The sequence below is a fragment of the Ursus maritimus genome, unplaced genomic scaffold (genome assembly GCF_017311325.1).
Source record: "Ursus maritimus isolate PB19 unplaced genomic scaffold, ASM1731132v1 scaffold_1, whole genome shotgun sequence".
Classification (NCBI taxonomy): domain Eukaryota; kingdom Metazoa; phylum Chordata; class Mammalia; order Carnivora; family Ursidae; genus Ursus; species Ursus maritimus.
The window spans coordinates 86,271,473-86,297,667 of NW_024423343.1; the positions used below are offsets into that span (position 1 = coordinate 86,271,473).

General features: G+C 32.6%; 1 protein-coding gene across 1 annotated transcript in view; it reads left to right on the forward strand.

The window, feature by feature from the left end:
* The window catches only part of LRP1B (LDL receptor related protein 1B), a 1,456,161-nt gene that overhangs the window by 1,220,494 nt on the left and 209,472 nt on the right, over positions 1–26,195 (forward strand). The window contains exons 57-59 of the mRNA XM_008695867.2: positions 3,784–3,906; positions 6,330–6,511; positions 16,239–16,438. Coding sequence (XP_008694089.2) covers positions 3,784–3,906; positions 6,330–6,511; positions 16,239–16,438 — 505 coding nt within the window. The remainder of the gene's footprint in view (positions 1–3,783; positions 3,907–6,329; positions 6,512–16,238; positions 16,439–26,195) is intronic.

Here is a 26,195-nt window from a genome sequence, read left to right on the forward strand (position 1 = left end):
TCTTTTTCTTTTGGAGTAGGTCTCCATACCCCCTCCAAGCCTCTCTATACCTTCAAAGTTGAATGTGCCAGTCACTGATTTCCTATATGCTATCTGGAAAAGGGACGTGCTTATTTTCTCTTTACTAGGTTGTTTTTGTTTATTTGTTTAACATTTCTTCCTTTTAGACTCTGCTATCAGAAAGGGAGGAAGTTCTCTCTTTAGGACACTCTGTATAAGCTCAGTTGAACTGATAACTAAAATAGCAACAATAATTTATTGACTTCATGAAGACCATAACAGAGCTTCAATGACATCTCCTTGCTTTATTTTCCAACCCTGTGATTCAGGACGTTTCTGCTGGTATCCCTTTTGTTGTTCTCACGCCTAATATGTTATCAGAGATTGTTCTAAATGGAACAAAATGATTTTTTCCTGTATGCATCATTTAAGTCTATTTCATATATCCAGACTGCTTTAACGCACACGTTCAGATAGCACTTTTTTCCTGGTATCATTTTCAACTATTGCCAATCACTAGTACCTAAGTGGGGATGACTTTCAGATAGGTTTCTTAGTGTAGTGTTTATGAAAATGAAGAGAGAGTGAGAGAAAAGAGGAAGCTCATGAGGACTCTGAACATCTGTGTCTTTGGAAAGCATTTATGAATGTGACCACTGAGTAAGGAAATAGACGCCCAAAAACTAGACATAAGCCTTAAATCCAGTTTTGCCTGAAGTCTGTTTGGAATATATCATTTCTGTCAGGGAAGATATTTTTAACTACGTTTCATTATAGCATTAGAGGAATTTTCAAGGAGTTCTGGGCAGTAGAAACAGTTTGTTTTTTTTTTTCTCTCTCAGAGATTTCTGTCTACATGTAGTAAAAAACAGAAGTAATTATCTCCCCATATTTTCTTTCAGTCAAAATAAGTGAAAAGACATCCTTGACTTAAATTTGGGAGGAATTTTTTTTTGTGTAGGTGATTAGGAAGAACAATTTACCATAATATCTTGAATTTTATTCTCTTTGTTGTAGTCCATACAATCTCATGAAGGATTTTAGTGAAAAATTATAACAACTGGTAGATTATTTTTTACCCTATGTATTCTAAAACATAGCTGTAGCTAGGCTAGCTATAACTTAAATTCATACACCACATGCATAAAGAAAATGTACTTTAATAACATGGATTTTGGAAGCAAAATGCATTAATCAACTATTAATTTTATTAATTTAAGTGCATTAATCAAGTGGCTTTCCAATGTTATCCAATTCAATCCTAGCAATGCCTTTTATTCCAGTAAAATTGCATAGAGAAACAAAACACAATTTCCTAAATTAATCATCTTGAACCAAAGGGTGCAAATCTTCAGCTATAGAAATGAAAGAAGCAAATAGGATTTTGATGAAACCAATTTTCAGCTCTAAAACCACTGGGATGACGCTAGTGTTTAGACATTATTTTGACCATGCCCTTGGCTGTTTTAATGTTCCTTGCATATGATTCTGCAAAGGGAATTGCGAAGTTTTCTGTGGGGATTAAGGGTAAAGCTGTAGAAAATGACCAGCTTGGTTAGATAGATATGTCAGAATTCAGAGCTTCAATTCCTCTGCATTTATATCTTTAATTTATTATAGTGAATTGCTGAATTTGGAATTGGATTTTCATTATCTAAATTGATTATTGTAAGGAAAAGAATAGATAATTCTGCCCTGATTGGGTGAATCTTTCCTAAAGTTAGTGACAAGATGCTTTTCTCCATAAAGCTCTAATTCATCCATCTGAATTGCAGGCCGTCACAGAACCATAACACATTTACCTTATTCCTCTGCTGTTAAAAGCATTTGAACAGAAAGGATATTACAAACTACTGTTGGAGTGAATTTATTAAACTCTCAACAGAACTTGGACCAAATTCAATTTATATTTTTAAAACTTTGATTTTGCATAGAGAGCTTCCTAGATATGTATGCTGAAGTGCATTTAGTTAAGGAGTCCTCCAGCTTTTAGCTTGTGAATGAATATTTAACAAATCTTTTGAATCTGTGACTGATTTTTTTTAAGCATTTATGGTGGTTATTTTTGATCAGTAATTCAGTTAAGAAGTATACTTGTGTTTATTCATGTGGGTATAGTAATTTACACACAGTCATGTTTGTTTATTTGTGTCTCTTGCTTATGACCAATGGCAGGCAGTTTCAAGGGATCAGGGTATTTCAGGTTAACTTTATAATCTGAGGCTGAAGAAAGAGATTGCTCACGTTAAGCCAACTAAAAATATAAGATTTGCACTTATGATTTTAATGCCATCACCACTAGAATTTAGCCTGCTGAGAGAAGAAAAAATCAGTATCTTCCAGAATCTTCTCTGACTTGCTTCTATAACTAGGCCATCTTTACTCTTCTAGATCATCGCAAAGAAATAAAATATGAACAGTAATAATTTAGCCTTGGCCCAAGTCTTATAAAAGAGTATATAAATCTAATGCAGAGTCATTATCTGATTTTAAATTTGGGGAATAGATCTGGAAACTGAACCCAGATGTGGTAATTATCATCCTCCCTTTCCCTTCTCCTCCAACTAAACAAAACAGCCCATCTCCCCGAAGGTACTAATCCTGACTCATAAGACTATAGCTACTCATAAATAACCCCTAAAACAATTTGAGACTTAATTACAATTTTAGGTTGAATATGGATATAAGCAAGTTTACAACAGATATAAAGATATGGTGAGGATCTCTTAGGGCTTTGCCAAATGTCTATAGTGTCAATCATTTTTTAATACATAAAATTTATATATTAAGAAACTACCCAAGCCTTAAAATGAGTTAACACAATTGAAATCCTGATCCAAGTTTTGTTGGTCCATTGGGGTAGTAAATCTATGGGCCCTAATGAAAGGTCAGAATTAAGTTAACCCCTCAGCAATCATTTGAACAATTCACCTAGAAAGATTCCTAGATCCTGATACACAGTTCTTAAATCAAATCTGTCAAAAGGCACACCTATCAGACCAAAGAACTGTAGTATCCAGAAACCTATCAGTTGGATTCATGTTCAGTTTTGTTACCTTCTAAAAAAGACATGAGTCTGGAGACAGGCATTTCCTCATATTTCCATGTGGAATAAAAAGATGTTGGCCATGCAGTTCCTCTTTGGTCAAATACTTACCTGGGATTATAACTTCTAAATTCTAATATGGCACCATGTTGACTGGAGGGCCCTTGGAAGCAAGAAGAAGCTAAACAAGGCAGCTGATTTATGTTATTGAGACAAATGATTTTGGACAGAGTAGATTCTAAAGCTTCTTTTCTGACTTCCATCAGATGGCTATCCAGGGCTCATTTTCAATCTTCAGGGATCTTCAGCCTTTCCAATTTAGATGTACGCTCTCTTCCGGTTACCCTACACAACAGATAATAATGACATTAAATTTATACTTTTTAACATTAACCTAAAGTGAGAGTGTTTCACTTTATCTCCCTAAAAGCAGTTTTTATTTTTTTTTTCCACCCACAATACTGGCTATTTACTTAAATCTTTATCTGTAAGAACTCCAAAATTTTTGTGACCTACATGGAAAATATTTTCAAATAAATTATGCAACATCTTAAGTGTACGGTATAGAGAAGATGTAAACATAAAATGCCTTTAAAAAGAATTGGTCACAAATTCTCTTCATTGTAATAACTATAACTATTTAGGTTCAAAAGAAGATAGTGATTCTTAACTACTAAAACATTTGAAAATAATGTCCATTCACTATTATTCAAACATATCCTTTTTTTTATTTTTAGGGATTAAACAATGTTATTGCTATAGACTTTGATTACAGAGAAGAATTCATCTATTGGATTGATTCGAGCCGACCCAATGGCAGCCGCATAAATAGAATGTGTTTAAATGGAAGTGATATTAAGGTAACTACATGTTGCAATGATGGGATTATTGGATAGTTTATTAGTATAGCTGACTTGAATAGAAAATGTTATTTGATGGTAATGATACAACTCATAGAATGTATTAGGTTGATTTGAATTTCACATTTGTACAGTGTTAATACATACTTAAAATATGAACTATGAGGCTTTTTAATCCATATGTTTCATTTTGACATTATTACTTGCAATAAGATAAAAATCAGATTGGGTAAATAAAATTCAGAATAAAATTCACAACCCCAGAAAACGTGAGGGATGCTTCTGCCTGAATGACTAGTGCCTGACCTGCAATTGTGGTGATTTATGTAAAAGGGAAAGTTGAGTCTGAGAATCTATTATTGAAAAAATTAATTACTAGACTCTAGATTGAAATTATAGCACTATTAAAATTAACCTCCTATACATGGAAATAATTGAATACATTTCTATAAAATCATGAATGTTCTGATCAGACAGCATCATAATTAAATACATGTCACATTCTAGATATGAGCTACTTGGCATTATTTCTGAGTTATCTTGAGTTTTATGTTCTGCTGAAGCGAGCACTGTGTTATCTTAATTTTTTAAAATAAAATTATTTGAAAAAATAAAATAAAATAATTCGTGCTGCATATATGCAGTAAAATATATTATAAAGGCATCTAAATTTAAGTACATAGAGCAACTTTTTTTGTAGCCATGTATAATATCATATATAGAAATTTTTAGTGGGAACAATCATTTTTTAAAATATTAATAAAATCTTGAAATGTGTATATGCAATGCCAACACAACCAGTATGATTATATTTATGTATAAACTTCATTTTTGTATTTATGTATAAACTGATAATTTATAAATGAAATATCTGTATTTATAGAACAAAGAAGCAGATGAATTTTGTCTTTTAATTCTTTGACTATTTATTTATTTATTTATTTATTTATTTTTTTAAAGATTTTATTTATTTATTCGACAGAGATAGAGACAGCCAGCGAGAGGGAACACAAGCAGGGGGAGTGGGAGAGGAAGAAGCAGGCTCATAGCGGAGGAGCCTGATGTGGGGCTCGATCCCATAACGCCGGGATCACGCCCTGAGCCGAAGGCAGACGCTTAACCGCTGTGCCACCCAGGCGCCCCTAATTCTTTGACTATTTACATAAAAACTGTAAAAGAAGCATTACCCAAACTTGATCATATTTTTTTTTACAAGACATTTAAATTTTAGGTCACCTTTATATATTTTGAATATATGTTAATATTTTTAAAGGATTAATTATCTACTGTCTTGATACTTGATACTACTAAGCCGTTATGACTTTGAATCGTGTCATAACATAGGGTCACAAAATAAATCATATTTCTATTGAGATTACTAATTCATTGATTTTCATGTAAATTATCAGCCATGCCAATTTTTTAGAAGTGGAATTTGGGAGAAAGAAGAAAAGATATCTTGCAATTCAATATAGTAGATTGATACAATTAGTCGCTGAAAATGCTCATGTAGTCATATATGTATGTGTAGGTATATACCTAAGTATATATATAATATATATATTATATACACACAAACATACATACCATATATATATATATATATATATATATATAGATATATATATATATAGTATCCTTACTATTGATAACATTAGGGAAAGAATAACTATAAACTTTCATTATTGTTTTCTTGTCTCTAACCATTGGCTTCTATATAGCCCCAAGTTTCAGTTTCTCCTTTCACATAATCCTCAAAGCACTGAGAACTCAGAAATAGCAGTCACATAGAATCTTTGGTTATTTTATATGCATCATATTTGTATGTACAAAGTTTATATCCTTATTATAGCTGATATCAACATGGGTTAGAATCAAGTTTAGCAATTGTATGAACTTCACTTCCTTTGGTTAGGTTAAAATGATGTATGTCCTCACTTGTATTTTTTTTCTCTTGTTGTAGAAGATAATTTAAGCAGGGCAAGAGCAGTTGGGAGAGTGGAGAATGCCATTGGTATCTTCCCCCAAACCTGTTAAAGATAAATAATATCAATAATTCTGTGTGTGTCTTTGTGTGTGATAGTATTTCTCCCCCCAATTTTCAGAAGACAGGTAAACTACAACAAAAATGTCATGAACAACTTTGTAGCTGCCCAACAACTTTTTATTTTGGTGTTTACTTCTTAAACCCATATGTAATTTTTAGGGGCCTGATTACAGTTACAGATATGGTAATTTCTCCTATCACAGACAAGTAAGTAATTTAATTATTAGGGTAAATTTGTTCTATGTTTTATGCGTATCTAGATTCATTTCTAACGTTTAAATAGAATTCTGTAATCTCTGTAAAAATCAAGAAGCAATTGCTCAGTTCTTAAACTAGGTATTTACATTGTTAACTTTTTAAATTTTTATTTTGTTAGGTAGTGCATAACACAGCTGTCCCCAACGCACTTGCTGTCGATTGGATTGGAAAAAACCTCTATTGGTCTGACACAGAAAAGAGAATCATTGAAGTATCCAAACTCAATGGCTTATACCCTACTATACTTGTTAGCAAAAGGCTGAAGTTCCCCCGGGACCTGTCTTTGGATCCTCGAGCAGGGTTTGTAACAAACATTGAAAATCTTAAATTAAAGATCGAAATTGTGGATTACATTCAATGTGGTAAATCACATTCTGTACGTTTTAACATGGAAACCAATATGAAGTGTAATGTGTAGACATTCTTATTGAGAATTCAAAATAGAGATGTGACTATCACAGTGAAAAAGAAAAATATTTAAAATGATGAGATTTTCCAGCAAGTATTTTTAAAAGTTTTAAACGCAAATGTTTTTCTAGCTAATCTATAAATGTAGTGGAAAAGAATAAAACGTACAGATTTCTCTAATTTTAATACCTTTAAATCTTGGAGGAAAGGCAGCGATTGTGGTGGGTCACAAATATGGATAATATAAGTCCTGTACCACTTTAGGGCAAGAGATGGAAGTAGTATCTATGGGTAATAAATAACAAGGTGCATTATGCATGCGTTCCAAAGGGATAGCACAGTGGACATATTGAGAAAGATTCATAATGGAGCTGTGTTTCAGTCGCATTTCATTGTGCAAAAGAACAAATCATTGTAAGGGTTAAGGACAGCAGGCTGGAGATTCCAGATGAGGGAAAAACACACAGTAAGGTGTTAGAGCTTAGGTGTCAAAGTCAAGTGTATGGCTGCTACAGTTCTAAAGATTATGACCATTATCATTCACTTTTAATTATGGTGTTTTGGTAGAGAAAGCATGCCTTTCCTTTTTTTTTTACTATAATTTAGAGTGATTACAGACTGCAAAATGGTCTCTGTAGAAGTTCAACCTACTCAACGTGCTTGTTAAAATAACAAATTTAGGGAAGATTTGAATTTTTAGAATAGGACACAGTCACAGTAACAAGTATTATGATAACTGTAGTGCTCTAAATTTTCTGCCGTGTAAATTAATTTCACTTAATAAGTTTCATGAAATCACTGCTTTTATCATATCATATACAAAAATTAGACTTTGCTTCTTGCTAATATGTTATATCTATGTTTTTTGGTCCCTTATGTTTATAATTGGCAATGTGATCATGTCACTGTATATTTTATAGCTTAATTTTAAATATTACTTTGGGTAAAAGCAGTACCTAATAGGAGAAGACTTGCACTGTAAATACTCTTCTGTTTCCAAGGTAATGTGCAACTTTTAACTTTTTGCTATATAATTATGTAATCATTTTGTTGCCTTTTGAAGTATTTCCTTTACCATAGCAACAGAAGTTTCAAAAGAATGTCAATTCTGTTTTAATTGAAACAGAGTCACAAGAGAGTTTGTTTTTAAAATGTTTCAGGAAATAATGGCCAGATATACTAAGTTTGATTATTATCATCATCCATTCATAAGAATGTCAATATTTTAATTCCTTCAGTATCTTATCAGAAGATATTTATTTTAGTGTGTTCAAACCATTGTCCTTTTCTTCGAAACCAATATGGCTGGCTTAACCTCTCATTTTTATACTCTTCAGAATACTTCATATTAAACAAATGTTACTTCTAGATCATAATAGTCTTATGGAATTTACTAGTTATAAAGCAAAAACTGTGTCCCCGCCTAGTGAACACAACTCAGTCTAGCTTTAAGTTTTATTTCTCCTGGGTTATAGGTATTATTACCCTGTAAACTGAAAGCAGCCTTAAGTTATCATTCACATAAACCCATCCATCAAAAGTGTCAGTTAAAATAGTGAAGTACTAAATTATTGTAAACGTTATGAAAGACTCCCTTGATTTCAGTTTTGGATAATATTTTATTATGATATAGACATGCCATATTATAACCAAAAAAAAACAACCCAAAACCCAGATAAAAATTGAATCTTTTTATGTAACAATTAAAGCCATCTATTTTAGCAGATAAAATTTAATGACATCTTGTTGTACACGCTGTTTTTCTTGTTCCCCAGAGTGAGACAATAGGGCAACCTGGATATTAGTTTTTATGAGATGAGCTTCAGGGTGAAAATTCCATAACTGTCTAAAATATTGTGTAATCCTGCTTAAAAAATATCAGCCAAAATGTAAGATTATGTGATAAAAATGCCCTTGAATCTTTCCACATCAGATTAACATTGTAGTTTACATATGTTTTGAATTTGCCAATATGACTGACCCCCCATTTCCTTAAAGAGTGTGATTTCTGCACTGATATTTATTGAGGGGTAAATCAAGCATTTGTTTAAAGGAGGATAAAGATCACTGGACCAATGTAATGAAGCAACTAAACTTTTAGGAGGTAACATAGAGGTCCTTTCTGTATTTTAATGATAGTATCCCGATAGTCACAATATCAGTTTCATATGGTGGTCACTAAGAATGGTAAAGAAGATACAAGTAGACAGATTGATCATCATCCTGGTTGTTACATTTAATTTCACCTGAGACCCAATTATCCTAATCATTTTATTATCTGGTTTAGTTTGGGAATTACTATTCTAATTTATCATAAGTTTGGGGCAGTTAAAATTATTTACATCAATGTGTGTGAAAGTTGTCATTTATGCAGAATATTATATATGTGTATATCTGTGCATTGTAAAATAGAATAAAAAATGTAATGTTAAAGCCAGACTGAGCATAATTTTATGTTTTTTGGATGATTAATATGTTATTTCAGGTAATAACATAGCAAAAGACCATTATGACAAACATTAAAGTGAATGTGTGATGTGACTGGTTAACAGAAAATTAATCTACTCACTCATTTATTCAACTCATTTTTCTTTAGCATTTAGTGTCTATCTGTCACTGTTCTAGGTAGGAGCGTAAAAATAAAAGGCAAGGTCCTATCTCTAGGTATTTCACAGTCATTGGGTAGGCAGATGAGTAAATAATTATAATACAATGTAATAACTTATTAAAATAGAAAAAAAAGAAAATAGAAAATGTTTCTATCTCAGCTAGAATCAGAGTCAGCTTCCTGGGCCAAACTGATAGAGTAAGAATTAGCCAGATGCTTACATCGAAAACCGGGGATGTACTGTATGGTGACTAACATAATATAATAAAAAATCATTATTAAAAAAAAAAAAAAGAAACCTAGAACCAAAAAAAAAAAAAAAAAAAAAAACAAAAAAAAAAAAAAAAAAAAAAAAGAATTAGCCAGATAATGCAGTGCACTTCAGAGCAGGAGGCATTTCAGGCAAAAGGAACAAGCTCTCTGGAAAAGCAAAAGATGCACAGAAGAGCATTGGCACATTGAAGGCATTGAAAGAACTCCTGACGGGAACAATTTTAAGTGCGAACTATTGTGAAACTTTGATGCCAGTCCACTTTACAGAGCAAGAAAAGACCTAGGGATCAAAATACAACACAATACAGCAATAACAACAAAACAAATCTTATAAGACTTCTGGCTCAGGCAAACAGTAGAACAAGCTTTCCCTGGAATATGAGGAGTACAGGAAAGGGGCAGAGATAAGAAAGGGAGACGATCAGTTTGTAAACCTATTGGGATTGGAGTTCCCATGTAATAATAACGGTAACGAAGATAACTAACTGCTTCTCTAGAATTCTATGAATTTGAAAACTGTGAATTTTATCACTTTAGTTGCTTGAACTGTTTTCTGAGTCTGTGAGAAAATATTATTATTTTTACTATTATCCTTAAAGCACAGAAAAGAACATTCAGCCTCAAATGGCCAAGTGATTTTCTCAGGATCATTTAGGTAGTAAGATATTAAATTCGGGATTTAACCCAATTTTCAAGCTTTGGTCCCATACTTTTCCTATTATATCACACTAGAAATTTTCAGTAACAAAATGCTATTGGATCATGAGCATGTTTTTCAGGAGCCATACAAACAGGGATAAGAAAACAAACATATAAAGACAAAGCTATAGTTTCTTCCATTTTAATAATTAGCCTTTTTATAAAATTTTAAATCTGGATATGAGTTTTTTGGAAATAAAAGCAATACAAACATGCCTTATTATTAAGAACATTTTTGTTTGGATTACTTTTCTAATAGTCTGTTAGCAATACCACAAGAAAATAATACTAGGTGCTATTTTGAATTATAAATATATTTTAATGAAAATATATTGAAGGCCTCATATATTATATGACTCAGTATCTGTATCCATTATTGCCAATATGGATAATGATAATGCAAATAAATTTGAAAAAGACAAATTGTATATTTTATGTCATTTTATTTAAATTTTATATCATTTTTTCTTCCTAGAATGCCCTTCTGATTTTCCTTTAGTTGGAATAACTTCCCATTTTTTCAACAACAGCAGATAATACCACTTCCTCTGTGAAACATTTCCCAGTTGTGCCTAAGAAATCCCCACATATTGAACACATACCATTACATGACTTTTTAATCTTTTTTTAATTTTTATTTTTTGAGGTGTAATTTACATAGCACATTATATTAGTTTCAGTTGTACATATGACTATTCCTGGTATAGATATCTATCTCTCCATCTGGAAAGTGAGTTCTTTTAGCAAAAGCTGTGGCTTCATCACTGGTTGTGCTGAACGCCTAGATTGTGAAATTCACTGCAGAAGGAAATAGTAAATGGTCAACCGGATGTACACAGCAAATAGGGTTATAGCTACAGGGACATTGTACCTGCATCATTGCCCAAACCAATACATCAGTATGTAGACAACTTGCATGTCTCAAGGAGAAAAATCATAAGGGAACTTTTGTTGTGAGGGAATGAAAGGCATTCCAGGAATGAAAACTCAGTTTCTGATTTCTGTGGGAAAATAGAAATATTTTGTTAAAATAAACAATCAAATAAAAAATCCTTTCTCTACCAATTTTTAAACCTATATTCCCATATTTAGTCAAAAACATATAGGAAATGAATACCAAAAATTAATTTATAATTCAAAATCAGAAATAATTGCAGTTGGAAGAAATGTCTCTGAGTATATTTCCTGAATTCAGGGGGGGAAAAAGTAGTAAAAACTGAGAGTAGACTTCTATTTTAATTTTTTAAAAGAAATATAGTATATTATATTAAACTATAAAAGACATCCTCAGGAACCACAGAAGCCTATAGATATAGTTACAGTAGACATTGTTTTCTATGTTCACACTTTGTTGTAACTTACAGAATAGATATTATTGGGGCTGAGTTTTTCAGATATGATCTTAGGTAAACATTACATATTATATGGTTGAAATTTAGAACTCCCCACTTGTCATTTTCACTGAAGTTTTCATTGTTCAACTTTAATTATTTAGTAGACATTGTTTTCTATGTTCACACTTTGTTGTAACTTACAGAATAGATATTATTGGGGCTGAGTTTTTCAGATATGATCTTAGGTAAACATTACATATTATATGGTTGAAATTTAGAACTCCCCACTTGTCATTTTCACTGAAGTTTTCATTTTTCAACTTTAATTATTTACAGCAAATTTTGTACTTAGGTGGTTTTTAAGAAGTTGAATTTCAGATGTTAAAATTACCAGAATGTCTGGTACAGACTTATTGAAAAACTTGGAGAAAATGTATGGTAATGGGGCTTAAGTATGGAAAAGAAAATGAAATTTAGCCATCGGAAGGTAGGTACCCATAAGGAGAGAGAAATCCTGTATCTATGAAGATTCGTTCATACCTGAAAAGAATTAAACTATACTTTTCTTCAATGCAATAGAATATTCTCATAATATTCTTTTAGTTGATTTTTACTTAAATAGATAAATCATGTAATAAAACACAAAATCCAGACAAATTATATAATACTATACACACAATCCATATGCAACATATCACCTATTAGGTGGGTTTAACCAAATCAATAGAGAGAGAGCGTACAGATATATGTGAGGTATATATTACATATCTAGTACAGATAAAAAATAATAGCTAATTTTGCTAAACTTTTATTCCATGTTTATCAGTGTTCTAAATTTGTTCCCTATATTCTATCATTTAATCCTCATGTGATCTTTGAGGAGGAACTATTGTTATTCTTTTCAACATGGACGTAAACACAGGCTCAAAGAAGCTAATTAAATTGGCTAGATTCACACAGCTAGTAATAGGTAGATCTGAAATTTGAACCCTATTAACCTGTTTCTAGAAATCATTTCCTTAAGGCTCTACATAGTGCTGCTTAGAGAAAACGGTAGTCTATAAATCTAGAGACCTGAGCCCTTGTTCCAACTGTATCACTACCGTAATAGACTACGACAACACACATAATCTTACATGGTCTCAGTTTATCAGTAAAATGAAAGTCTTAGGCTATATGATCTTTAAGACCTGTTACAGCATTAAAATCTTCAATTTATATTTTGTTCTAAAATCTGAAGGAGATAAGGATTACTCTTATCTTTATAAAGTAACTATGAAGATAAGATTTATGTTCAAAGAACTATTAGTGAGCACAATATTTCTTTCATGCTCTCTTCCATCTAGGATAAAATTATCATTCCTTCTTTTGTGCCTCCATAGTAAAAAGTAGTTTTATCATAATACTTTTTTTTCATTTGTTTTACATCCACCCCTATTGTATTCACTGAGAGATCTTTAAAGGCAAAAACTATATCTGTTTACCTCTATGTTCCCAGTTCTAAGGAGTATCTGGTACATAATATGGCCTCAAAAATTATTGTTTCAAAGTATGGTTCTCAATCTACTTAAGAATGGCTCTGGGGCTTATTAGAGTTGTAATACAAGCTGAGTTAATCGAGGTAGGTTCTTCGATTATGCGGCCTGAGAATCTACATCATTAGTGCTTTGTGGGTTCCTATGTTCATAATATATGTGTTGTTTAATTACACATGTGATAAAGAAAAGTAATTCTGTAGACGAGAAAGAGCTAAAGCAGAGTTTCCCAAAGTGTGTTTCCCGTGAACTGCCCTAGGAAAATAAATGCTATCACCCAAGATTATGTGATAAAGAAAGGGACACCATACCTCCCTCTGAGAGAAACACTATGTCGTATTAAAGAAATTTAAAGGCCTCTCACAATTAAAAAAAGAAAAAAGAAAAAAGATGATGCTCATTTTGTTAAAGAAAGCATTTCTCAAATATGTTTCATCTTGAAACTGATCTTGAAAAATGTGATCAGGGAAGAATTTGTGGAGAATGAAGGGGCAAAGTGAATTATGTCTATATGAAAAGATCTATGTAATTGAAGAAGAATGAGCCCTTCCAGTGACTTCATGGAAGCACAGAAGTGAAAATGTGGGACTATAACTACTGCAACTAGAGCTGAAGTGACATATTTTTCAATGGTGGGGAGTAATTGGGAGAAGGATGCTTGTGCCTTTTTAAAGGAGAGCTTGTATGGCAGGGACAGGATTTCAAAACTCTTAGTGAGCTTTCTGGGAATGATGTAACAGATGTCAGACTCCATGAAATATGCTCTTCCTGTTTTTGATTCCTTGGTTCAAGATGGTGATAAGACTAGCCAAAAAAAAAAGAGAGAGAAAGAAAGTTTAGATTACAGATAAAAATTTTAAATTGCTATTTATGGAGGTCAGAGCATTTGGAATTCATAATTTACTTAATGACTCCAAAACATTATTATTCACATCCAATAATTTGCAATACTTTACTGATAGCATTTGATGGAGAAAACTCTTATTTTTAGGATGTTTGAATTGCAAGTGCAAGCATATGTATAGAAATATGAAAACTGCCTCTAATTAAGCCAAATTGAACATATACTTCATAATGGTACAGAATGTTATTGAAATACTGCTTTAAATTTTTATTTGTTTATATTCACTTCTCAAAAACATCATGGTTGTATAGAAGCCCAAATATATTTGGTCATATCTGACATGTGTGAGAGAAGCTGGTATATATATGATATCATCTATTAGGGGAAAAAATTGCTATGTTAGTGTTCCCAGGATTCAGAGTCAGTAAGGCATGGAGGAATGTTCTGATTTCAATGAGATAAACTATCTTTGCATTTTTCTTCTTTCTGATTCATTTTCTTCCTTTTTATCTATACTGTCATTATCTCTAGTATAGACAGCAAGGTGCACCTCCATAAATTTACTTGAAAGGAATGGATTGTGTGCTTGTCTAGATGTATTTTGCTGACATATGTTTGCTTTCAAAATAAAAATATAATAACTCAATTTTTAAATAACTTAAAATAATGTAAGATTTAAAGAAACTGTACATTTAATCCATTTCTAAAAGCCTTGGTATCTATTATTATCTGGTGATTTGAGATTTTAAAATTTGTTCAGAACTAACATAGAAATACATAAGCACTGGATAGCAAGTCCAGTATTGCTCTATGCAAACCTGACTGTTGTAGTTCCAGACTCAAATTTGTTTTTAAATTCTCACTCTCAGGCTCTCTTTGAATATCTGCTCGCAATAGTCTACCTTTTGTTTAGTCCTTACCAGATATATATTTCTTATTTTAAGTGCCATGCTTAATTAGGACTCTTAATGATATTTTGGTTAGTAAAGAACTTTGAAAAATATCTTTATAATCTTCTGCCTTTTTGCAGAACCCCCAAAAATAATTGTCAGCACAAAAATGCACATATTTCTTATAAAGATTATTTTATGTTAGCCCGGTATTTGATGAATAGTTTTTCCTCAAATCTTTTATTTCTTTTATAGTGTGTGGTTAAAATGTCTAAACATAATTATCACTGTCAGAATGTATAAGGAAAATTTTTCTTTAAGGAACATTTTGATTTTAAACTAAATATGCCAGTTATAAACCATATAGAATAATTTTCATACCATATTATTTTAATTACACATTTTCCAAATTTGAAGAATTAATTGCCAATGATTTTATACTTACTAAAAAGAAAAGAATGAATCTGGGGAAACTAATTGGGTTAATAAGTTTCAATTTTAGTGTTGGAATGTGAAAAGGACATTAATGATCCTCTAACTCAAATCTTGAATTATATAGAGAAGAAAAAATATTCAACAAGATAAAGTGACTTTTTCTACAATGAGAAAAAAAAATAAATGGTTTAATTAAATAGAAATTTCTCAGTAATTTCTGTCACTTATACATTATTTATATTTTACTGGGGTGCTATATTTGTGTTTAACTCAGTTTTAGTACTGATACAACTTTCTTCCTTTTATTGCTTTTTTTTTTTTAACTACTGTCTGAAATACCTTACTGTAGAACTTCCAATAACATAATTGAAGTCAGTACTGTCCAATAGAACTTTCTGTGGTGATGGAAGTGCTCTCCATCTATGCTGTTAGATATGGTAGCCATCCGAATGTGGTTATTGGGTACTTGAAATGTGGCTAGTGTGACTGAGGAACAATCCAGTTCATTTAATTTTATATGATTTTAATTAATTTAAATGTTAAGAGTCACAATTGGCTAAAGGCTACCACATGGAGCAATGCGGATTCAGGCAAATATAATCATTTTGAATTTTTTCCATGAATCATTTTGAATTTTTCATTAGTAATGAACCAAAGAAAGAAATATATATCTGGATAGTTTTATTCCTCCAACATTACAGATGCAGCTTGAAGGCTTACCTCTGTTAGTTTTAGGGATCTGTAATTTGTTAACACTTGTAGAAATAATATGTGTATATATATATGGGTTTGTGTGCTAAAAGAAACATATTTAAAATTATATGGATATTTCAAAGTGTGTTATATGTTTAATAAAAATCATAAGAAAAGCTGGCATTTAAAATATGCTTCTTAGACGTTACAATTCAGCGAGATACTAAAAATTAATTTGGGGCATAACTGAGTAAATAAATGAAATATTGTATGATGTAAACAAAATGGCTATTGATTTTCTTTCCTAGGTATTTGTATTGGATTGACTGCTGTGAGTATCCTCACATTGGCCGTGTTGGAATGGATGGAACCAATCAGAGTGTTGTCATAGAAACCAAGATTTCTAGACCCATGGCACTAACGATAGATTATGTCAACCATAGACTCTACTGGGCTGATGAAAATCACATTGAATTTAGCAACATGGATGGATCTCATAGACACAAAGGTTGGTTCAGTAGCACCAATGACTCAGTATTTTAACAGTGCATAAAGTATTCATTTAGAAAATATGTACACACTTTAAAAAAAAAGAAAATATGTATACACTTATATGTATTTGTCATATATACTTTCTCTCAAATATATCTTATAATCTAGGATTACACTGTTATAATCCTTTATAACATAAGAATTAGGCATATTTATTCAGAACTTCTGTAACCATTTGTAAATCATTTTGACAATATTTTCTCTAATTCTATGTTTCTAAATAGTTTTTATAGTAACTGAACGATGTTTTTCTTCATACATCCTAATTGGATTGAAACAGAAGTTTACATGCTTATAAACATAAGGTTATTATTGCACTGGTAGGCCTTGTTTTTTTAAAAGCACTAAGTAAAAATAGAGTTCTTTAAAGACAGTGACGTAATAGTGTTTAAAAACTATCAATTATACTACATGCACGATTAAATTAATTGTTATCTAGCAACAGTGGCCACAAAAGTTAACATGGGAAACAGCTTTCAAATTACGGTAACATTCAGGAGATTATTTGAGTATCAGCAAATGTAAAATTCTACAGATCCTTTAATTTTCTATTTTGTATAACTGAGTAAATTAGAAACTCTAAATATGAAACAAATGAATGAAGCCATTGGATATGAGGAAAGTGACACTAGAATTATAGGGATGAGGGAGAAGTCTGAGAGAAGAGCTGAGGATGAGGGATTTCAAAAGAGCAATGGAGAAGGACACGCCGAAGGAGAACGGGGTGCAGCTGAGGATGACAGGGATGTAACAAAAACCACAAATGATTCTATTGAACACTCAAAATATTTCAGATGTGTAAAGATGATATTTCTCCCAGAATGAAGGAGACAAATGATTTTTTTAATTGATCTTTATTGACCTAACATCACCTTTGTGTTTTAATCTTCAAATAGTAAAAGCACAAATTTCACAGAAAGGTCCCAAAGAAAGCCCACAAAGTAGCCTGGTTCAGCTTCTCAGGCTGCTTTCTTCCCTGGAAGTAAGCTTAGAACAAAACCCTGGGAGGAGAGAAACAGGGGAGATGATAAAAGAGGATTACCGATAATCTCACTGTCAGGTGAGGCCATGCAAAAGTGTGTCAGTGTGGAGTCCTGAGAAGGATGAAGCCATTGACTTAAAAAGTAACTAGATAAATAAATAAAAATAAAGCAGATAAAAGTCACTGAAGTCACACCACTTAATGATTTTGCCTAAGTCCCCGTCAGTTGATATTTAAACAAATAGATCATTCTAACTAAAAATGCTGGCAGAAAGCCTTAGAGGTGCTTGTTTCAGGGCAAGAACATTGAGATATCACAAGTGCCCTTGGATGAGTCACTTACTTAGGTGTTGGCAATCCAATTATAGAGATAAAGAAACTCATCAGGATGCAATTTGAGTGAAGAATTATTTAAAGATGACTTTAGGATTTTAATTACAGCAAAAGTAATGTTGACAAATCAAAACCACACTTAGCATTCAGCAGTTATATCTTCTCCGAAGAATCAATAATGAAATGTTCTGCAACATTCTTAGATGATATAATTGAAAGTTTTTTTGTGGCAATCAGTATTTTCCCCATGTAACTGTGAACCAGTCTATTTTTGGCATCTATTTAAAGTGCTAGGTTGCTGTGAATGCATCACTTTCTGCTTTAAACTTTCACTGTACAATAGAGTTTAAATAAACCATTTTTGGTTAGATAAATGAATATTAAAATATCAAACATTTGCCTATTTTCACTCGAGACTTTGTGCTTGAACACAAATTGTAGTTAAAAATGTTGTCTATTAGAAACTATTGTTTCCATCGCCTATTCATTATTTAGAAATTTTGTAAGATATGTGGATGACTAATGCTTTGAAAACTTAATACAAAATTAAATGCGTATAAATGAAATGTCTTGCAATCATGGTACTGGTGGTGACTTTGGGTAAAGGGACATATATAGCAGGGAGAAACAGCACTAAACTTATTAGAATAAAATATTTGGCTGAAAGATACCTAGGTATGGTGTCATAAACATTTTAAAATTTTATTTTGAAAATACTTGGAGGCTGAAGAGGGGAGCAATAGAAACCAAAAGAGCTGCTGCCATCAGAAGTATTTTTTTCTCCTGAAGTCTTTCTCAGAAAGACTAATGAAAAATTCATTAAGTGTCTTATCAGGCATCTGCCAATATCTGAATGCAAGCCAACAATTACCTAGTAGTTACTAATGAGCTACTAATTGTAGGCAGCCCAAATTATGCCAAATCCACAGCCAATGAGAAAAGAACCATTCATTTGCTGTGTTTGTGAAGAGGAGTAGCATTTTCTGCTTCTTGTACTTTCCCCATAAAGACATAGAGAATGCTGTGGCTCTTAATTATGCATGTGGAGGTGGAAAATGAGACTTTGACATTAATAATAAGTTTGCATTAGTTTGGTCACTGATCTCTTTTTTTGTGTTAACCAGACTAGTGTTACTGTTCTTATTTATTCTGCTTGAGGAAAGTAGAATCAAAACTTATCAAGAGTGGGCTAAGCCATTCATGACAAAGCAATCTGACAACATGAAAGGTATATGAGAAATTTCAGAATTATGGCTTTTTTTGATAAGCCAAATCTTAATAATAGAGAAAAATAAACGCTGAGGTTTTTTTTTCTCTCCAAACATACTGGGATTTAATCATGAAGTAATTAGATAAATAAAGCATTAATTTATTATTACTTATCCAGCCTAAGAACTTCTAAAAATTCAGAATTCTATGCCCTAAACAATAGGTCAGATTACCTCCAAGGTACATGTGTCTTGCACTTCGCTTAAGAATTTCCACCCATCTTTCTCTGCTACCTCCTCTACCCCAATCCACCTTCCTACCTATTCTAAACACCACATTGCAAAATTAAATTAACAAATAAACAGTCAATTTGCCAGTTTCAGAGCATCTACATGCAATCCTAGCCTTGCGAACCTCTTCCTAACGCCTGTGTATATCATTCTTCCAGTTTTTACTATAATAATTTTATAATAATATGGTTTAATATAATGATGCCATAGAATATGATACATGCTACTGGTTGACTGAGTCAAACAGTTTCTTTTAAATCAGATTTTCATTAGTTCATTTTTTTTTAAGTTTCTCTGATTTCTTCCCTTTAGATCTGTCCATTCATTCATTCATGTATTCATTCAAAAAACACTTACCGATCTATGTCTCTTTCAATGCCATGCATTATGTTAGGCCTCAAATTACAAAGATGAATAAGTCTGTGTTTTTAAAGGACTTATACGTTAATGGAAAAAAAAAAAACACCCTAATATGCAAGTAAAAACATAGATTGGGAATAGAGGAATATACAAAATATTTTGAAAATGTAGGAAGGAGTAGAAAAGCCATTGCTGAAATAAGGGAATCTTTGAGAAATCTGAGAGATTTAGTACAAGTTCTCCATATGGGGAAATGTATAAAGGATTCTTCACACAAAGGGAACAGCATGGGCAAAGATGTAATAGAGTCTTGAAACAGCATGGGGTTTACACAATTTGGCTATGACTGGAAGTTGTATAAGAGGGAGATAATGTCACTAGATGAACAAGGGCAAATCTGGGCCAGATTGTGACAGGTCTTATATGCTAAGTAATTTGAAATTTATCCTTTAGGTCATAGGGAACCACTGATGGTGTTTAGTTGACATAGTGCTATCATTAAACTTGACAATAGCATGGAAAATGAAAGACCCTAGAATGGTAACCAATTTAGAGACTGTTAAAATATTTTAGGAGAAAATATTTGAAGTGATTATAGCTGTGGGAATGGAGATAAAGTATTACATTCAAAAGTTATTTGGTAAGAAGAAAAGAAAAGAAAATAGGAGAGATGCATCTGTAAGCTTAAAATAACAGAAATATTGGGGTCCAGTTGCAAATATTAAGTGAATGTTTTATATATCATCCACTTAGCCAGGGAAAAATAACATCATTTTGATGACTTATTAGGTTCACGTATATTTGTACATTTTAAAAGGAATTTGAAAAGTACCAAATTAAGCTTAACTTAGAGATTCTTCTTGAAAAGCTCTGTTTTGATGAGAGGTACATTAATTTTACCAAAAGGGTCAGCATAAGAGGAATTCTAAGGATATGATTAAACAACCTCCATTGTATCTTTCCCTAAAAAGCATTTCAGAACACCTGATAATTTATCTAGAAGAAAGATTATGAGTGCAACGGGGTGGGGTAGGATGTACTGCTAACTAGCTTTTTCACCCCTGAAAGTGTAGGTAATTTCCCTAGATCTCAGTTGGTTCTTCTATGGAAATAAGGATATTAGGGGGGAAATGGCATCAAGGGAGAATGCCAGAACTAAAATTCTAAGCCTCCATTTAAATGAATTGCACAACCTTTTCAGAATGTTTGCCAGATCACACAGTTTTTAACCCCAAGTTTGTCTTCAATTTAAGCTTGAGACAAGCTGGAAATCTGAAATAAACAAATGCTTCCTACGTAGCCTTTGTGAAAATCTCAAATTACAGCCCAATCCTCAGTTCTCTCTGAATATTATTGCAAAAATTATTAACATCTTTTAAAGTTAAACACTAGGGGCGCCTGGATGGCACAGTGGTTAAGCGTCTGCCTTCGGCTCAGGGCGTGATCCCGGTGTTCTGGGATCGAGCCCCACATCAGGCTCTTACACTATGAGCCTGCTTCTTCCTCTCCCAATCCCCCTGCTTGTGTTCCCTCTCTCTCTGGCTGTCTCTATCTCTGTCAAATAAATAAATAAAAAATCTTTAAAAAATAAAAATAAAAAAAAATAAAGTTAAACACTAGTAAACACTCAAATCAATACGAGAAGAGAAAACCTATATTCTTGGTCATTACATGGTATTAGATTTTTACATATACTCTCTTTCCTTTTTTTTTTTTTTTTTTTTTTTTTGGCATTCAGTGGAAATTTCCTTAGTCGGCTGCTGGGGTTCCAAGAACTGGAACCCTCCTCTTATAAACTCATACTTCTACCTGAAGTCTACTGTGTTCAAGGAACTGTGCTTGATGCAATACATGCCCTTTTGGTCCTTCCATCAATCAACACTATGTGATAAGAACCATTAAAGCCATTTTGCAGCAAATAGGATTATTGAGATTAAGAAATTTGTGAAAAGTCAAACAAGCAGGAATCAGAAGAATCAGAATTTGAACTCAGATCTAACTGGTTGCAAAGCCAGCTTTCCTTCCATTTTCCACACAGCTTCATTTTTTTTTTAAGATTTATTTATTTATTAGACAGAGAAAGACAGCTGGCGAGAGAGGGAACACAAGCAGGGGGAGTGGGAGAGGAAGAAGCAGCCTCCCAGCGGAGGAGCCTGATGTGGGGCTCGATCCCATAACGCCAGGATCACGCCCTGAGCCAAAGGCAGACGCCTAACCACTGTGCCACCCAGGCGCCCCCACACAGCTTCATTTTTGAGCAGATAATTGACTGAAGATTTGTTGCCTGCTTGTTGTCAATTTTAAAAGCTACAGTTACAACACAAATAAATATTTACACAAGTAAGGGTATATCCATACCTGAGTTTCTTCTGATTGATTTAAATAGTGGATGTAGTTAAATTGGAAAACATGTGAGAAAAAAGAAACAAAAAACTTGAGCCACGAGAACATAATTACTGTAAAAGAAAGCATATATCTTAGTAAATTCAAATTCTTTGCTATTCTTAAATTAAAAAAAAAACAGCCAAGTGAATTTTAAAGATCTAATTAGTTTTATTAGTTGATTCATGAATCAGGCAGCATCCCGTCTAAAAGGTGAGGGGAGCTCTAAAGAGCTACAGACAGAAAGGTTTTTAAAGGTAGAGGGGGAGTGGAAAAAAGGAAATTATTAGAAAGGCAAGGTTGCCCTCCTAAGGGGAACGGTAGGGGTCTATCAGTTAATTTCCTAGTGCTGACCAGAAAATTCCCATGTTGAATGGTTAAAGGTGACATTTCTGGGGGATTGAAACTGCAGTTAGATTAAGTATTAAGTCTTGGTTTACTGACTTGGGGCCTTAACCTAAGTGATGCTATTTTGGGGCCTGTGGTTTTCTTTTGAACAGTTTATTTGGGATAGTAAAGAGAAAGTAATGTTGCTTAAAAATGTACACCGTGCTTTAGTGGGATAGTTTGATGTTATAGTTGTTTATTATTTCCAAACTATCTCCTACCTATAGAAAATCTTCTCAAACTTATTTGGAAATTCATGCCACAGAATCTTTATAATTTGACCAAAGTAGAGATCTTTTGTCATTGATTTCATGCATTCTAACAAGTTCAGCCTTCTCTAAATGGAGTATCTGTAAAACAGGTTATACAATATCTCCTGAGAAAGAATTTCAGCAATAACTTTGCGTATGTACCCTAACGCAGAGGCTTTGTTTTCCATTTAATGAAAAGAAAATTAAATTCCAGGAAGTTTTTGTCTTCACGACAAAATTTCATCGTGACTGCTTGTATTAAACTACATGACTTAAGATTTCGTTTTCTTCAGATTCTGTTAGATGTGCCATTGGAGTTGAGATATCTTAGAGAAGTAGCTATTTTCTTGACAATAAGGCTGAAAATAGTTTGTGATCGGTATTAACAATAGGGTGAGCTAGGAAAAAGATATGTTTGACCTTGAGTTTTACAATTTATTTGTTCTAAGAATACATGAATAAAATTTATTTTTTCTAGTAATTTTTTTCCCCAAATACTCTTCTTTGTATCCCTGAATGAATTTAACCTTGTGTTAAATCAGGTGGTCATGTACATATTTTATCCAGCATGCTGGAAAAATATATACTCATAACTGCTAATTTCTCTGAAGAGTAATCATTGGGTATGATTCTAAACTACAGTTTATCACTGAACTGTCTTTTAGGTTGTGGACAAATTGTTTAAAATTTCATGCAATTACGTTGACTATGTCTCTTCATTTGTTTCTATACTCCTAGATGTGAAGGTCCTCACATTGAAGTGTCAATACTGTAGTCCGCCTCAATTGTTTGTTTATTGCTTTGGGAATCCAGTTTGTGTTGTGAGGGGGCAGTTCTCTGTTTGGATTTAAAAATCCAAATCATAACCCATGCAGTGATCATCTAATTAATGTTGGAAAAGGAATCCAGATCTCAGCATGCTGCTGGTGAAATAGCATAAATATATATACGACAGGTTTTGTTCTGAAGGGGAAACACACTGAAAAAGACAAAGGGACCATGTTGTGCTCATCTATTTCAAAATTCAGTAGCTCTTGCATTTGGGTCTTTAGGATATTTAAATATATACTGAAACTCACCAAGAAAAGGAGGGAATCTAATAAACACCACCCTCTGATTTTATAATATTTTAGAGTGTTTCTTTCCTGGTAGGATATTTCATTTTAGTACTTTTGAAAAAAAAAAAAATCTCTATCGTTCACAGTCCATTACAAACAGCAGACTTCACAGCCTATTTTATGCCAATGGTGTTGATGTGCTGCTGTTTACAATACAATAAAAGTTAATGGAAGGGAGCAAAATACAATTCAGTTACTATAGAAATGTTCCTGAAACAGTAAAATAAATTGAAATTAACTGCCATTTCTAAAAAGTCTTAGAATTTCAGTGTCAATCATGTCTTTCGGTTTTGTTCCTTGAATAGGACATGTTACATTAAATTGTGTATATGTTTAAATAGATTATTATTTTGCAAATGCCACATATGACCCATATATTTTTTTAAATGGGAAATTTTAAATATTACCTTAGCATGAGTTTTCAGCCACTTTCAACAATCTGATCTATCTTAAACTGGAGGCAGTGGGGTATTGGAAATCAGTAGATTCGGCCTTGGTCCAGGTTGCTCTCTAATTTAAGCAAGTTGCTTTGCCACAGTATGGTTCAATGTTTTTATCCAGAAAATGGAGCTTCTATTTAATCAGGGATCTTCTTAAAGGAATTTAGTTGGGTTGGGACTGGGACAGAGACTGTTCTATCAATTCCCTCACCTACTCCTACTTATTCCTAAGACTACCTAGAACATGTTTTAAAATGCTTGAAATATGTGACATTCTTCTCTGTTTTTATTCTAGAACCATATTTATAACTGTAGGAATGTGGGAAGACCAGATACTAAATTCATGTAAATGGCTCTGTTGATATCTGTCCCAAAGGCAAAGTGTGTTTTGGTGTTTTGTTTTGTTTTGTTTTGTTTTAAGGCTTCAGCTATCATTAGGACTCTCAAACAAACACATTCCTGTTGCATGTGTGTGTGGAATATGGTAACTCCTGTATTTAGTATTGGTCATCGGCTCTGAAAACACATTGCCAAATGTCTATGAAGGTTTGTATCCCCAGCAGAAAAATTCAGAGCCTTTCAAAGAAACAGGACTATATGTTTACCAAGTGCACAGAGCAAAGTTGCTTTGTTTAGAGACTGGAGAGCAGTGTCCTGATCAAGAGATAATACTTATAGGCATAGTCTAGTTTTCAAAATAAATGTATGACAATTCACATTGTCTGCTTTATAAATTCTCACATTCCTTAACAGGAATACTCTTTCAGATGTTAAATATTGAAATGGCCATACTTGACTTCTGTTATGAATAACTTTAAAAATATGTAGGTGAGACCAGGAAGTGGTTGATTTATATAGACCACATATTCTTAATCTATATAGAGAGTACATATTATTTGAAGTGACAAGGTCAAGAAAAAGAAGCAAAATATACTAGAAAAGGATGGACAAAGTACGCCTTTAGCCTCTTATGAATGACTTTAAAGAACTCTAAATATGGCATTAATTTCTATATTTGCCATCACACATTACATTTGTTTCAAAAAATTATACATTTAAGTGTCCCAGTATAAACTAATGCATTAAGGGGGGACATAAAAGTATTGTTTGAATATTTGTTCAGTGTATTTAAAAGACAGTCTCATTTAATATACTCCCAGGTAGTAGCAACTGAGATCTGCTATTCACTATGGCATTTACTGAATAGAAGAAACTTATTTCTTATCCCATTTAAAGTTTCACTGATGGATGAACTTTTTCAAAGATTGTGTTTATATGGGAAAAAATAAATTTGAAATTCTATCATTGTATTTGGAAATGTTGGCTATCCTTAGTGTTCTTGCCATTTCTTAATGCCTTTATTCACTTTGAACAATGAATTTTGGATCCATTTGCCTAAAATTTTTTTTCTAATACTATTACAATTAAGCAGGTTTGCATTGAAGAGTAGGCAGGGAAAATGTTCATGGATGCAAATATTAAAGGGAATATTTCATATCTTTTTATAGATGGTTTTGAGGAAATAGTTATTAAAAAAAAGGACTCTGCAATCAATAACACTGAAAGGGATGCATAATTACTGACAAAGAATAAGTGTCCTTTGCCCTGTAGTTATACAAAACACATTCTATTTGATGGGGTGTTTGTAGCGATAGCTACTAGCTCAGCAGTCATTGTCTGGAAATTAGTATATTGGGGCCACTTTTCTCTGTAGCTTTTCATAAACTAAAAATCATTATCCACCCACTTACTGACCACTGCTTTGGATCTCCCACTTTTTTTGGCACTTAACCATTTTCTTCCGTCATCTACTTTTATCGTGTGTTTATATTTTTTCTGCAGCCTTACTTTAATCTCCCCTCATTTTTTCAATGCTAATTGTTTTTCTTTGTTTCGTTTCTTCCATTTTTTGGTTTTCATGCTCTGCTCCATTAATTTATGCCCTAACTTCTCTACATAGC